This window comes from Emys orbicularis, chromosome 2 (genome assembly GCF_028017835.1).
Source record: "Emys orbicularis isolate rEmyOrb1 chromosome 2, rEmyOrb1.hap1, whole genome shotgun sequence".
Classification (NCBI taxonomy): Eukaryota; Metazoa; Chordata; order Testudines; family Emydidae; genus Emys; species Emys orbicularis.
Genome location: NC_088684.1, coordinates 169306940 through 169322748, shown reverse-complemented (window position 1 = coordinate 169322748; position 15809 = coordinate 169306940). Strand labels below are relative to the sequence as shown.

The 15809-nt window shown below is 40.7% G+C and overlaps 1 protein-coding gene across 1 annotated transcript in view; it reads left to right on the top strand.

Annotated features, from left to right (window-relative positions):
• Positions 1 to 5071, top strand: part of TERT (telomerase reverse transcriptase) — a 120723-nt gene extending 115652 nt beyond the window's left edge. Inside the window, exon 16 of the mRNA XM_065398258.1 lies at positions 4968 to 5071. Within this exon, the coding sequence (XP_065254330.1) occupies positions 4968 to 5071 (104 nt within the window). The remainder of the gene's footprint in view (positions 1 to 4967) is intronic.
• Positions 5072 to 15809: the final 10738 nt, after the last annotated feature.

Below are 15809 nucleotides of genomic sequence, written 5' to 3'. Positions count from 1 at the left end.
ACAAATTTATTAACTACAGAAAGATTTTAATTGATGATATATAATAAATGTACAGATCAAAGTTGGTTACCTAGGAAATAAAAGTAAAATTGCAATCTAAATAATATAAATTAGATAGGATTTAAATCAGGCAGAGTCTCACCCTGATAGATGGGAGAGTTCCTTAATACACAGGCTGAGATTCTCCTTTCCAGCCTGGGACCACTTCCCCAGTTCAAAGTTTTTGTCCTCCAAATGTGTTTCCAGGTGTTGAGTTGTGGGGGGAGTGAGGCCAAGTGATGATGTCACTTCCTCCTTTTATATTTTCTTCCCGCTTGCTGGAAAGATCCTTTGCTATGACATGAGTCAAACAGTCTCCATTGTCTACATGTCTCTCTGAGAGGTTTCCATTGTATACAGTTCCTGGGGTAGTCCTTTGTAATGAGGATTCCCCTTAATGGAGGGCAAACGCTGTCTTGCTTCTCCATTGTTGTACCTGAAAGGCTGGTTGTGGGTGTTTCCAACTTCACAACATATTTCAGTAACACACACGCAGCAAAACTTCATAACTTCCTATAAAACGATAGCACATACAACCCAACAGGATATTAATATTCAACAGATCAAGACTTTTAAAATGATACCTTACAAGGCATACTTTGTACAAAACATATCAAAATTATATCACCATGGTGAATATGGGGGTGCCAGGGTGTTGCTTTGGGGTACAGAGTATTACAGGGTGACGAAAGTATATTTTTATAAAGTTAGTGTAAAGACCTTAGAGTATTTGTTGCAATGACTTTATGTTGCAAAACAGTCTGTGTAGAAGTTAATTTGAATGTTAATGTTTGTTTAACTGTTGCATTTTGATTAATGAGAACTCCCTCTTTAAGAACAGAATGTGGCAAATAGAGTATGTTTGATACTGAGAGGAAAGTGTGTGTGGGGTTGCCTGTGAATCCAGAGAGTGGAAGGACTTGCTTGTGTAAACATACATTTATTATATATTTCCAAGCCTCATTCTCACAGATGTAGCATTAATATTAGGGCATTGCTAATGGGCCTCTCAATTATAGGTCACTGGTTTTGAATCATGCCCAGCTCAGCAGGGATTAAAAGTTGTTCCCATCTAATGAATGTTTGGCAGCTCCTATACGAGATAAGTTTAGGGAGTCTGACATCAAACTCACTACCATTCTTTGCAGTAGGTTGTAAGTGCTTCTGTTCAAGGACCATATCCTGGGTCTTATCTAAACACAAAAGCTGTGCCATTTTGACTATACTGGTACAGTTAAATGACACGTCTGTTTTCCACCTTAGGGCTCTGAACCGCCGACGGGCATGCTCGGGTGTTAGCCCCATTCTGATTCTGGCCTTGTTTTTAAAAAGTTCATAACTGTTCATGTGTTCCTTAGGCATTTCAGCCGCCACCTCTGCTAAGGGTCCACTGAGCTGTGGCCTCAGCTCTACCATGTACTGGTCTGTAGAGATGCTGTATCCAAGGCAGGCCCTTTCGAAATTTTCTAAGAAGGCCTCGGTATCATTGCCTGCCTTGTAGGTGGGGAATTTTCTGGGATGGGAAGGGGTGCCTGGAGAGGGGTTGCTAGGGTTGGCTGGTATATCCTGCATAGCCCTTGCCCTCTCTAACTCCAGTTCATGTTTCCTCTCTCTTTCCCTCTCCTCCATCTCTTTTTCTTTCTCCTCCATAGCTCTCTTGTGGGCAGCCTCGTTGGCTTTCTCTTCTCTTTCAGCAGCTTCTTTCTCAAGTTTTTTTTAATTCGAGCAGTCTCTTATGATTCTTTTCATTTTCTTCTGCTGCCAGTCTGGCCAGCTCTAGTTTATTAGCGGCGTCACTGGTATTCATTTTCCTGCTTCCTTGTGCTGGGCCACATCCCTTCTGCAGTTCACTGAAACTGGGATGCACTCAGCTCAGGGCTGCTTAGTTAACAGAGACTTTCACAGCATTCAACGTTTAGCCTTTCTAAGCTAGCTGTACCCGAGAGTTAGAAAGAAAAAAAACAAAACAATTCAGCTTGTAAATTCCTTTTGCTAGCTGCTTGCTCACAGCTTGAAACCTTCCATTAACACCTCTGCCTTCAGGCAAAGAGAGATAAGATATGCATCTACCTTCAGCTCTGCTTTCTAAGCAGCTAAAAAGGAGGGGGGGGAAATCTTACTGGCTTTTGGTTTAAAATGATCCCACCGCTCTGCCACCATGTCAAGGTTCCTTCCCCACTCTGAACTCTAGGGTACAGATGTGGGGACCTGCATGAGAACCTCTAAGCTTAACTACCAGCTTAGATCTGGTTTTGCTGCCACCACCCAAATTATTTATGAGTCATTTGGGAAACTCTGTCTACCTCCCCCCCAGAATATCTCCCTCCCAAGTACTATAACCCTTCCCTGGTGAACACCGATCCAAATCCTTGGATCTTAAAACAAGGAGAAAATAACCATTCCCCCTCCTTTCCCCCACCAATTCCTGGTGAGTCCAGATCCAACCCCCTTGGATCTTAAAACAAGGAAAAATCAATCAGGTTCTTAAAAAGAAGGCTTTTAATTAAAGAAAGAAAGGTAAAAATCATCTCTGTAAAATCAGGATGGAAAATAACTTTACAGGGTAATCAGATTCAAAGAGCCCAGAGGAACCCCCTCTAGCCTTAGGTTCAAAGTTACAGCAAACAGAGGTAAACTCTCGAGCAAAAAGAACATTTACAAGTTGAGAAAACAAAGATAAAACTAACACGCCTTGCCTGGCTGTTACTTACAAGTTTGAAATATGAGAGACTTGTTCAGAAAGATTTGGAGAGCATGGATTGATGTCCGGTCCCTCTTAGTCCCAAGAGCAAACAACCCCCAAAACAAAGAGCACAAACAGATGCCTTCTCCCCTCAAGATTTGAAAGTATCTTGTCCCCTTATTGGTCCTTTGGGTCAGGTGTCAGCCAGGTTACCTGAGCTTCTTAACCCTTTACAGGTAAAAGGATTTTGGTGTCTCTGGCCAGGAGGGATTTTATAGTATTGTACACAGGAGGGTTGTTACCCTTCCCTTTATAATTATGACAACAATCAATAAGTACCTACATGGGAAAGAAATATTTGATAATGGGCCCTTCAGCCTAGCAGGCAAGGGTATAACAAGATCCAGTGGCTTGAAATTGAATGTGTCTAGACACATTGACTGAAAATGAATACTGTGAGGGTAATTAACCATTAGACCAACTTACCAAGGGTCATGGTGGATGCTACATCACGGGAAATTTTTAAATCAAGATTGGATATTTTTTATATATGCCTAGTACAAAAGAAATTATTTTGGGGAAGTTCTATGGCATGTTATACAGGAGGTCAAAGTAGATTATCACAGTGGTCCCTTCTGGCCTTGGAAGTTATTAATCTAATGTATGTATCATCTGTAAACTTTACCATCATATTTTTTGTCCAGATAGTTGATAAAGATATTTCAATAGCACTGGATCAACAACTGATCCTTGCAGGACCCCACTTTAAATATCCTATTTAATGATGATTTCACATACACAATTACTTTTTTGAGATCAGTTACCAAGTTTTAATCCATTTAAATTTACTGCATTGATTTTATGTAGCACTAATATTTTATTCAAAATGTCGTGTAGTACTACATCAAATGCCTGACAGAAGTCTAAGTATATATATATATAAACACAGATACTTTAGTTTGATAAATGCTTCTTTCCATAAAGTCATGTTGATAGACATTAATTATGTTATCATCCTTTCCATGATTTCCCCTGGGCTCAGTATCAAGCCAACTGGCCTTTAGTTGCCCATTTGCTATTTTTAAATATTAGCACAAAACCAGTTTTTTTCCCAGTCATCTGGAACTTTCCCAATATTCCAAACTTTGTTAAATGTCAACATCAATGGCTCTGAGAGATTTTCAGACAGTTTAAAGAAGAAGGGGAGAAAAACACCTTTTGGGTGCAAGTTATCCAGTTAACCTGCAGAGTTAAAAATATCTAACCTTAGTAGTTGCTGTTTAACATCTTGCCTACACTTACCATTGGAAAAAATACTTCTCGTCTCTGTAAGATATAAATACATCATTCATCTTCTTTCCAAATACAAAACAAATATTTGTGGAACACTTCTACCTTCCTGAATCACTATTGACAGCTTTACCATCTCTGTCTAGTAATAGCATAGACTATTGCTAGGTTTTAATTTATTCCTGCTATATTTTAAACATTTCTTCATATTGTCCTTACCCCTATTGACAGTAAACTGTTCATTGATACTTTCCCTTCCCTTATCAATTATCTTCATTTCCAAACTACTTATTGCATTATATAGTTTTCCTCCTTCGTTCCTAAGGGAGATAAGAAGCTAGCTTAGTTCCAGTGGGTTTCAACACCAGGTGTGACTTTCCAGTTAGCAGCATCTCTTCTGCCAAGGAAGCACAGCAGCAGAAACAGCTGTCTAGGCCACAGCATTCTTTAGGCACAATTTCATGGGGCAAGCTGCTCATACATACTACTAGGATGGCATTTGTGTGGGTCTCAAACTCCGGCCTGGGAAAATTTGCCTGCCAAAAACCAGCATAAGGGACAAAATAAAAAGCATAAGCAAATAAATTAGTAAAGGGAAAGATTTGAAACATTACTTAAAATAAAGCTTTTCAAGTTGTCAGTGTCTCTTTCACTTTCCCTGGTGTACCTAGTTATTCAATACATGGCCTCACAGGCTGACATTCTGAGACACAGTGTAGGTGGTTTTCACAAGTGTGTGGAAAGAAAACTTCTAATTTATTTATTGTAAAATGAATGAGAACAGCATTTCTTGCCAGTATCTTGGAGGTTTGCTGATAACTTTTCAATGTAATAACAGAAACGTTTGTTTCCTGAAAATCAACTGTTAACTTTATTCTACCATATTAGCATTTTGGCAAATCCTTTTATTGTGAATTTCTCTGAACAGTGATTTATTTTTGCAATGTCTTTGTAGGTGAATTGCAGCTATTCAAGAAAATCCCAAAGGCTACTATGCAGCTGTTGAAGACAGTGACAGAGCCAGCTCTTTGTAAAGACTTCAAAGCCATCATGGATTAATTGACCTAATCAGGTTATTTTATAACCTTTATAGGATTGATAATAATTGCTGTGTGTTAAGAATTACTGACCAGTTTTTATTTTGATATTTTGCAAATGATGTGCCCACAACAACTTTTATGTTAGAAATTTCCCCTAGCTGTTTCTCAGCTGGCAGTGACAGGCAGAAGAATGTATTAGATTTCTTTGCTATTTCTGTTACATATTTCCTGCCCACTTCTAATGGCTGTATCCAATCACAGACTTTCTGACCATCTTGATGATGATTACATTTATTTATAAGATTTACTCATATGGCCACAACTTTCTCCTCTGCTTTAGTCCATCCTTTCTATAAAATTCCTCTCTATCTCTTTGTATTTCATATTGCAGTAGTAATAATTAAACTGTTGGGTAATTACAAATTGTTTGTTTGTTTTTTCTGGTATTTAATTCTACAATAATCTGCAATGTTATGTTGCTACTGCTGTGATCTGATGGATGGACATGTACATTATATCTTGTCCTAAAATGACCATTCTATGTCCAGGTACACAGAGCAAGTGTATTTGATTGGTATGATGTCCCGTAAAGAAATATCAGTCTCATACCTAGGAGAGTACTATAAATGTAGGCCAAAAGTTTCAAAATTGAGACCACGACCATGTTTTGGTACTTAAGCTCTTTGGGCCAGGGACCATCTTTTTGTTCTGTGTTTGTACATTGCTTAGTACAATGGGGTCCTGGCTGATGACTGGGCTCCTAGACATGATGGTGATACAAATAATAAAGAAGTGGCCTGATTTTTTCAGTGGTGCTGAGCATCTGCTGAAATAATCAGATATATAGACTGAAAAATAAGGTAGTTTTATATGTAAACCCCCACCCCACAAATTGGAGTTGTTGGTTAGATATGATAGGAAATAGAGTATTCCTTTTCTTGTACTCTCTCAGTGAAATTCACCCTTGTGCAGACAGTGAGCACAAGGCTTGTGCTCCACTTAATTCCCATTGAAGTCTCACTTTAGCCCTCAAAATAGGACTGAAGTGGTACATGGGCCTTGTGCTGACTTTGCACAGGAGTGAATCTTACCCAATGGTTCTGTTCTGATGGGCAAAGAGGGCGTGTTAAGTAAACTGAGTTAGCCTAACATGACTGAAAAGCCCTCTAATGCTCATTAAGGTGCATGTCTGAAGCTGTGTTAGTTAGCTTTGTTGTAGCCTAGACCACAGCTTCTGGTAGGCTCTTTTTCAATGCAGATGGAAGACATCTTGCTGGTTCTGAGGCAGAATATAGGCAGCATTGCTGTGGATCTGTAGACAATGAATGACAACATGAGGATGCTTGTCATGGAGGATGTGGGTCACCTAGTCCCACACAGCTCCCAGAGGCCCAGTGCAGAATCCAGGCCCCTACATCAAGAGCTAAGGCTGGCCCATGTTTTTCTATAATCTTACAATGGGAGTCCAGAGAAATGTGGATTACGTTTTCATAGGTTGTATATTCCCAGTGAGTGTCTTAGACCATAAAACAAACGTGGTATGCTCCTAATAGAGCCATATATCAGCTCTTCCTGCTCCTCTTTTAAAGTTATAGTCTTCTACAGATTTCAGAAGTTTGCTTTTTTCCTCCAATAACACCATAATGTGGTCCATAGTTTGGAAAAAAAAAATTCATTGCCATGTTTTCTGCCTGGTTTTGTAAACCATTGTAATGTGCTTTGTGGATGGATTGTGTGGGGAAACAACTAAGCATTGTATCTGTAACTAGCATGGGGCAATGTGATAGGGAATGCAGTACAAATCATGTTCCTATTTGCACTGTAGCTGATGTGAAAACAAAAGTTTTTTAGCTCATGTTCATTTACATGCAAATTAGGCACATAAGTAGTTTTCCCACTCTCATCCTGTTCTATTTGTCCCTGTGTATGCAATGTAGTGACCCCATGAAATAGTAATGGTATGGCTAACGCATTTTAGTGTGTGTGGCCCCTGGAACCCTGCCTATGGGCATTTCTATACTGCATCTGGGAGCGAGCCTCCTAGCTTGGGTCCACAGACTTGTTCTAGTGCTCTAAAAATAGCAGTGTAGACACTGCTTTTATAGTGCAGCTCGGACTCTCAAGCCCTGCCCCGGCTTCAGAGTCTGAGCTCCAGCCTTAGTCACAATAGTTACACAGATATTTTTAGAATGCTAGCGCAAGCCCCACTAGTACAAGTCTGTATAGTTTTAAGAATGCTTGCTCCAATCCCTCAGACAGAGACAAACACCTACAAGATCTTTATCAAGCATTCTTAAAACTACAATACCCACCTGGGGAATTGAGGAAACATATTGACAGAGTGAGACGGGCACCCAGAAATCACCTACTACAGGACAGGCCCAACAAGGAAAATAACAGAACACCACTGGCCATCACATACAGCCCCCAGCTAAAACCTCTCCAGCGCATTAGCAACGATTTACAACCTATCATGGAAAACGATCCCTCACTCTCACAGACCTTGGGAGGCAGGCCAGTCCTCGCTTACAGACAGCCCCCCAACCTGAAGCAAATACTCACCAGCAACTACACACCACACCACAGAAACACCAACCCAGGAACCAATCCCTGTAGCAAACCTCGTTGCCTACTCTGTCCTCTACTGTAGCCTACTGGCCCATCAGAAGACCCAACCACATCAGCCACATCAAGGGCTCATTCACCTGCACGTCTACTAATGTTATATATGCCATCATGTGCCAGCAATGCCCCTCTGCCACGTACATTGGCCAAACCAGACAGTCCTTACGTAAAAGAATAAATGGACACAGATCAGACATCAGGAATGGTAACGCACAAAAGCCAGTAGGAGAACACTTCAATCTCCCTGGACATTCTATAATAGATTTAAAAGTAGCTATAATTGAACAAAAAAACTTCAGAAACAGACTTCAAAGAGAAACAGCAGAACTAAGGGTATGTCTTCGCTACTGGCCGGATCGTGTCTAGACGCAATAAATTGATCCCCGAGCACTTTTCCGTTGACTCCTGTACTCCAGCTCAGCGAGAGGTGCAGGCAAAGTCGACGGGGGAGCGGTAGCAGTCGACTCACCGTAGTGAAGACACCGCAGTAAGTCGATCTAAGTACGTCGACTTCAGCTACGTTATTCACGTAGCTGAAGTTGCGTAACTTAGATGGATTCCCCCTTCCTCCCACCCCCCAGTGTTGCCCAGGCCTAAAATTCATTTGCAAATTTAACACCATAAATTTGGGCTTGAATAGGGACTGGGAGTGGCTGGCTCATTACAAAAGCAGCTTTGCCTTTCCTGGAATTGACACCTCCTCATCTATTATTGGGAATGGACTACATCCACCCTGATCAAATTGGCCCTGTCAACACTTGTTCTCCACTTGTGAGGTAACTCCCTTCTCTTCATGTGTCATTATATGCCTGCATCTGTAATTTTCACTCCATGCATCTGAAGAAGTGAGGTTTTTTACCCATGAAAGCTTATGCCCAAATAAATCGGTTAGTCTTTAAGGTGCCACCGGACTCCTTGTTGTTTTTGTGGATACAGACTAACACGGCTACCCCCTGATACTATTTTCATAAGAATATAAGAATGGCCCTACTGGGTCAGACCAAAGGTCCCCCTGGTACTGTACACAGTAAGTAACTTCTCATACTGCTCTCTGAGTGATGTCCCAACCCACCCAGACAGACACTGTAGCACTCTGTCCTTCCAGATGACAAGGACCACTCCAGACATACAGGAGAAACTAACAGACTGTGTCCTCATTAAAATCAGAGTAGCATTTAGGGCAGGCTTGGTGGCTACATTTGGCCTGTACCCAACCACTTTACCTAACAGAGTTGCCAGATGTCACCACTCCTTGGCTCTTGTCCTCAGGATTCCCTCTGGAACATCACCTGCTATACTTCTGCCCTGTGTGCTAGAGAAAAGTCTTCCAGGAAACAGAAATGCCACACTTCCTTTTAGGCAGCCAGTTTGTTTTCCTGTGAGGTGCTGCATACTGGGAGAGAGAAACAATAGAACCCAGGCCAGAACAGTTGCAGGCTGGAGCTAGACTAGACTAGAAGGAAATTTTGAAATAATGAAAATGTTTGAGGATCATTGTGTTCCTAGAAAAAAGTTACTTATGAGAGAGAGATGTTCAGGATGAGAACACAGAATGAAGAGGAAGCAATAGATGAGTTTATCACAGACTTAAAACTAAAACATCAATTCTCTGAATATGTAATATTAAAAGATTCAAAGACCAGATTTTTCTAGGGTGTAGCAATATAAAAATCATGAATGGTTACTAAGGGAGGTGGCTCTGACACAAGTCAAATAAAAAGACTACAGAAAGTCTCAAAGCATGTGACTGGCTACCATAGCTAAATCAGCAAAGGAAAAGTTCACAGAACTTAAATCGCTCAAGGATGGAAACTTGGAAAGTAGGAAACAGTGCCAGCAATGTGACAACCAGTATGAGTGTAGGAAATGTCCAGCATTAAGGCAAGTATGTACAAAGTGTACTAAACCCAACCATTATGCTAAAAAGCGCATGTAGTAAGTGCAGATGATAGGAATTCCTCAAGTGAAGAGGAAGAGATGTTCTAAAGCTCAATAATGGAAGAGTCTGAAAACTCAAAAGATTGGCTAATTAAAATGTGTGCACAAATGACACATATGTGACATACAAGATAGATACTGGGGTACAGATAAATGTAATAATAGAAACTGAAATAGTGGTAAGGAGCACATAAAAGTGGAAAAATCAAAATGTCTGTGAAAGCCTATAATGGAGGAAAAATTCTAGTGTTGGGAAAGTGCATACTGACACTTAAATACAAAGGGAAAATGATAAAACAAGGTTATGGTGTTGCACAGAGGCAAGCATCCAGTCTTTGGCCCACACATGTGTGAGATCCTTGATCTCATTAAGAGGAGTCAGAAGACTCCTTAGTAATTGTAGAGAAAAAGAGAGGGACTATGCCTGTAGATGGACCCAAAGGAGCTTAAAAAACATAAAAAGAGAACATTTCCACTTGCCTACAAGAAGTGAAATATTGTCTGAGATGGCAGGAGCCAAATTCTTTAGCACTAGCAGGATTTTGGCAGATCCCTTTGGACACAAAGAGCTTCAAGATCTGCACTTTCAACACAGCAGTTGGCAGAAGATACAGCTTCCTAAAACTGCTTTCAGAATATATTTTGCTCCAGAAGTATTTCACCATAATATGCCAGATGCTAGAGGGTCTAGAGAGAGTAAAAGTGTACATAGCTGACATTAATTTTGGGCAGCACTGCAGTTGAACATCAGGAACGACTGAGTAGAGTACTGGAAATTGGGAGAGCTACTAGCCTTAAACTCAATAAGGTCAAATATCAATTTCAAACAGAAATAACATACTTGGAAGAGAGACTGACCTCACAGGGAATCTTGCCCGATGAATCAAAGATTTTGGGTATGTCTATAGTTTGACCTGGAGGTGTAATTTCCAATTTGAGGAAATTGTGCTAACTCTGATCAAATTAGCATGCCAAAAATAGTGGCATGAGTAGCAGGAGAGACCAAGAGTACATGACTAGCAGCTCAGGCTGAGAATGTCTCTTTGAGTTGGGAATTACACCTCCAACTTGAAATGTAGACATAACCTTAGGCATTAGTTAAAATGCCAAGACCTGAAGATTTTAAAAAAAGAATTCAAAGGCTGCTAGGCATGTTAAGTTATGTCAGCAAGTTCTTACCTATCAGTACAATTCACAAAATTTACCTAAGACTGTTCCTCCACAAGGTCACCAAATTGGCATGGTTGCCAGAGCATGAAAGACAGTTAAATGATTTAAAACACATATTATCGGCTCCAGTGCTGCAATTTTTTGACCCAGTGAAAGATGTTAAACTTTCCACAGTTGCCATGAAAGGAAGGCTGGGAGCAGTATCATTACAATGTCATGGAACTGATTGGTTTCCAGTTTGGTATGCTTCAAGAGTTATGGTAGCCGCAGAGAAGATGTATGCACAAATTGAAAAAGAGACATTAGATCTGGCATATGGATTTACAAGATTTCACAACTTTCTCTTTGATTGTAGCTTCAAAGCAGAAACTAATAACAAATTGCTGATTGCAATACACAAAAAGGGATCATAGAATATTAGGGTTGGAAGGGACCTCAGGAGGTCATCTAGTCCAACCCCCTGCTCAAAGCAGGACTAATCCCCAGATAGATTTTTGCCCCAGATCCCTAAATGGCCCCCTTAAGGATTAAACTCACAGCCCTGGGTTTAGCAGGCCAATGCTCAAACCACTGAGCTATCCCTCCCCCCTGCCTTATGTGGAGAAGCACCATCCAGGATACACAGTGACTACTTTTGAAAATACAGAAGTATTATGTGACCTTGGAATTCTAGCCTGGACTCCACTTAGTAATGACAGACACACACTCAAAAGCATATACTCCCTCTGTCAGTACACTGCCTGATGATCTGGAACATACTTATGAACATGATAAAAACACCACGTGCTATATGTCAAAGAAGTCACCTTCTTCATATTCGGTGATGACAGAGGAAGGCAAAATCTTATGAAGAAATTTTAAGCATCTGCTTAAGATACCAGAGAATTTGGCAGAGACAAGTGAAGTGACAGAAGGCATGCAAGTTGAAAATAATAATTATAATTATATAAATTATAATTCACCTAATAATGCCTGCTAGTGACTCTGAGAGTGAACAGTCTGTTACACAATGACTCGCATAAAGTACTCCTGGGGGGATTCTGTGCCAAAAAATTAAAAATTCTCCACACAATATTTTAAAATTCTGCAACATTCTGCAAATTTTGTCAAAATACCTGTCAGTAAGTATGTTTCTAACAATACAGACACACACACACATATTCCCCCAGGAGTAGAGAGTTAAAGAAACCTCTAAGACAGCCCAGTTCCTGTTTCTCTGCCCCCTCTCCCCCCAGAGCCCAACCGAGGGGCCAGACACTCACAGCCCTCCCTCCCAGAGCCCAGCCATGGCCTCCCCAGCCCAGACACACACACACACACACACAGACACTCACATCCCCTCCATCCCCAGCCGCGGCCCCCCCAGCCCAGACAGTCACACCCTCTACCCCCCCCCCCCCGAGCCCAGCGATCCAGAGGGAGAAACAGCCTGATGCTGGGTCCCAGGCTTGCATGGAGTTTTCTGTATGCCGCTGCCTCCTTCCTTCAGGGCGTGCTGGGAACTGCAACTGCTGGGAACCCTCCAGTTCCCTCCCCCGCCCACTGACCTTGTCTTCTATTTGCGTGCTGGGCTGGGCCGGGTCCAGTGGCCCCTAGTGGCTGCCAACATCTCTACAGCCCATTTCTGTGGAAGGGGAAAGGAAATTCTGCATGCACAGCATTAATTTCTGCAAAATTCTGCATCGCGCAGTGGTGCAGAATTCCTCCAGGAGTAAAGGGGGGGGGTATTGCAATACAGCTGATCAGGAAGACTCCTGAAATGCCTTAAGAGACTGATCAGGACATGTTAATGTTGTGTTAAAGCAACATGGAGGCTTCTTAAGTTAGCTATTGTATTTGTTATTCTTTTAGTTAAATTAAACTGTCTTAGTTCAGTCAGGAAATTTTATAAAGGTCTCTAAACAAGGGAAGGTACGTTTCAGCAAAAGTTCTCCAGGAAATATCAAGATGCCACATGTGCTGTATGCTCTTTATGCAACTTGTCTGTTCTTGTGAGGTGCTGCATGCTGGGACAGAGAAACAAAGGAGCCCAGGACAGGGCAGTCACAGGCTGCAGCTAGAGAATAGTAGGAAGTTGTATCGTATTTCTGTACATGGTTTATATTCTTAATGAAGGGCTTGTCTTGAAATCTGTTTGCTCATCAGTAAGATGCTACACTGTGTACTGCATTGTCATATATGCTACCAGACTGCTAGAAATCCCTACAGCAAGAATAGATGATTGTGTTCCTATCTTTGTACAACCCACATAACACAGCACAAAAATAATGGATTTTTCTTTCTTTCTGGGAAGATGCATCTCTCCTCATATCACAGAGAGAGCTGTGGCAATTTGGTGGATGTAATTCATGCACTAGGCAATACAGCTGTCCCTAACATAATGAAGGGCAATTGGAGTGCATGCAGATAAATGAAAGAATACAGTTCCAACCCTCTGCCCTCCTTCTGCAATCACAGAGGAAGGTTTCTGATAAAGGGGGGAAGTGAAAGCAGCAATAAAAATAAATGTAATATTTAACAAATTAAGAAGAAAATATAAATGCATACAGATTCACAGTAAGGAAATGCAGACTACTGGTAAGGGAAGCTAAAGTTATCAATGAAATGTCTATGCCCAGTAGGGTTAAATACATCAAAGAGTTCCTTCTGATTGTATATCAGGAATAAATGAAATTCCAGCAGTGGTATAGGTCTCATACTAGAAAAGGATGGCAAAATTATCTATGGTGTAGTAAAATCATAAGTGTTCCATAAATATTTTTATTCTGTATTTTGAAAGAAGCAGGATGACTATTCACATATTCCAGTGATAATGAAGTACTTTCTCGTCTATCAGTAACTAGGGAGGATGGTAAATAGTAACTATCAAAGTTAAACATTTGGCAAGATTCGATAACTTGCGCCCAGGAATATTAAAAGCTCTGTGAACCATTAAAGTTGATTTTTAACAAATGTTGGGATACTGGGGAAATTCCAGAGGTCTGCAAAAAAGCTAGTATTGGGCCTATATTTCTTAAGGGTAAATGGGATGAAATGAGGCATCTTTAGGCCTATTTGCTTGACATCAGTCCTGGGGAAAATCCTGGAAAGATATGGAATACCATCAGTAAAGAATTAAAGGATGGCAACATGAGTAATGCTAGTAAACATGGTTTTACATAAAATAGTTCTTTGTCATGAGAGTCAACATTTGGGGCTAGATCCTCAGACTCAGCTTTACACCACCACTGAGCCAGAGAACGAATGAGAGTTGCTTTTTAGGCCAGCGGTAGGGGACTCATCTTGGATGTGGGAGATCCAGGTTCAAATTGTTATTCAAATGACTAATTATTTATACAAACAGATTCAGCAGGAACAGATTCAACAGGAGTGTTTGTGAGAACCATAGCCTAGTGCTTAAGGCCCTCTCCAGAGGGTTCAAATCCCTGCTTCAGGTCAGGCAAAGGAGCAATTTGAGCTCTGGTTTCCCACATCCTGGCTCTAACCACTGGTCTAAAAGCTATGAGGGGAAAGCTTTTCCAGCTGTGTTTTTGTGTGGGGCCCAATCTGTTAGCCTCTGAGAATACCTAGGAGAATTTTCACTAGGAGGGTGGTGAAGCACTGGAATCAATTACCTAGGGAGGTGGTGGAAGCTCCTTCCTTAGAGGTTTTTAAGGTCAGGCTTGACAAAGCCCTGGCTGGGATGATTTAGTTGGGGATTGGTCCTGCTTTGAACAGGGGGTTGGACTAGATGACCTCCTGATTCTATGATTCTAATACCTATTAGGTCAGGGTCCACAGGCGAGAATGGTGTAGTAACACCTAGTTTGTGAATCTTCCTGGGACTTAGGCGTGAGATAAGTGCTGGGCATCAGGATTTATGTGACTATGCACATGCACAGTGGCATACTTGTAGGCAACTTTATTGGCAGGAATTTTCATAGATTCCAAGACCAGAAGGGACCATTGTGATAATTGTGTCTTACCTCTTGCATAACACAGGACATAGAACTTCCCCAAAATAATTCCTGTTTGAACTAGAGGACATCTTAAAAAAAAATCCAGACTTGATTTAAAAATTGTCAGTGATGGAGAATCCATCTTGGTAAATGGTCCCAGTGGTTAATTACCCTCACTGTCAAAAATGTACGCCTCATTTCCAGTCTGAATTTGTCTAGCTTCAACTTCCAACCATTGGATCGTGTTTGCTAGATTGTAGAGCCCATTATCAAATATTTATTTCCCATGTTGGTACTTGTAGACTGTGATCAAGTCACCCTTTAACCTTCTCTTTGGTAACCTAAATAGGTTGAACTCCTGGCATCTATCACTGTAAGGCGTTGTCTAATCCTTTAATCTTTCTCGTGGCTCTTCTCTGAACCCTCTTCAATTTATCAACATCCTTTTTTAATTGTGGCCACCAGAACTGGACACAGTATTCCAGCAGTGGTAGCGCCAATACCACATACAGAGATAAAATAACCTCTCTACTTCCAAATGAAGATTTGAGGATTGTGTTAGCCCTTTTGGCTACAGTGTCGCACTGGAAACTCACGTTGAGCTGATTATCTATTGTGACCCGCCCCCAAATCTTTTTGATGGTCACTGCTTCCCAATATATTTATAAATAGACAAGCAAAGGAAAAGGAAAATATTTTCCAAAAACAATCAAAGATGTTTGGTTTTTTAGATGCTAAATAGTTAACTTATGGAATAATAATGTATTAATATATTAATGAAACACAGCTGGTAGAGATGGTCATTGAAACAGTTCATGCTTTAATTTAATTGTAAACCCTTATAAATTCTACTATTGTACATTTTCATTATTCAGAGTCACAATTTATCTTTATTTTAATACACTGTGCAGATTTTGTATAAACGGTTTTCATGGATTATTTCTGCATACATAGTACTACAAGATAACATCCATGTATCTATGATTGTAGAAACATTGAATGGTATTTTATTGTATTCCTTTGCCCTGTCAAGATTCACAAGTTTCCAATTTTATATTATTTACTATTGGATCAAAATTGGATCTT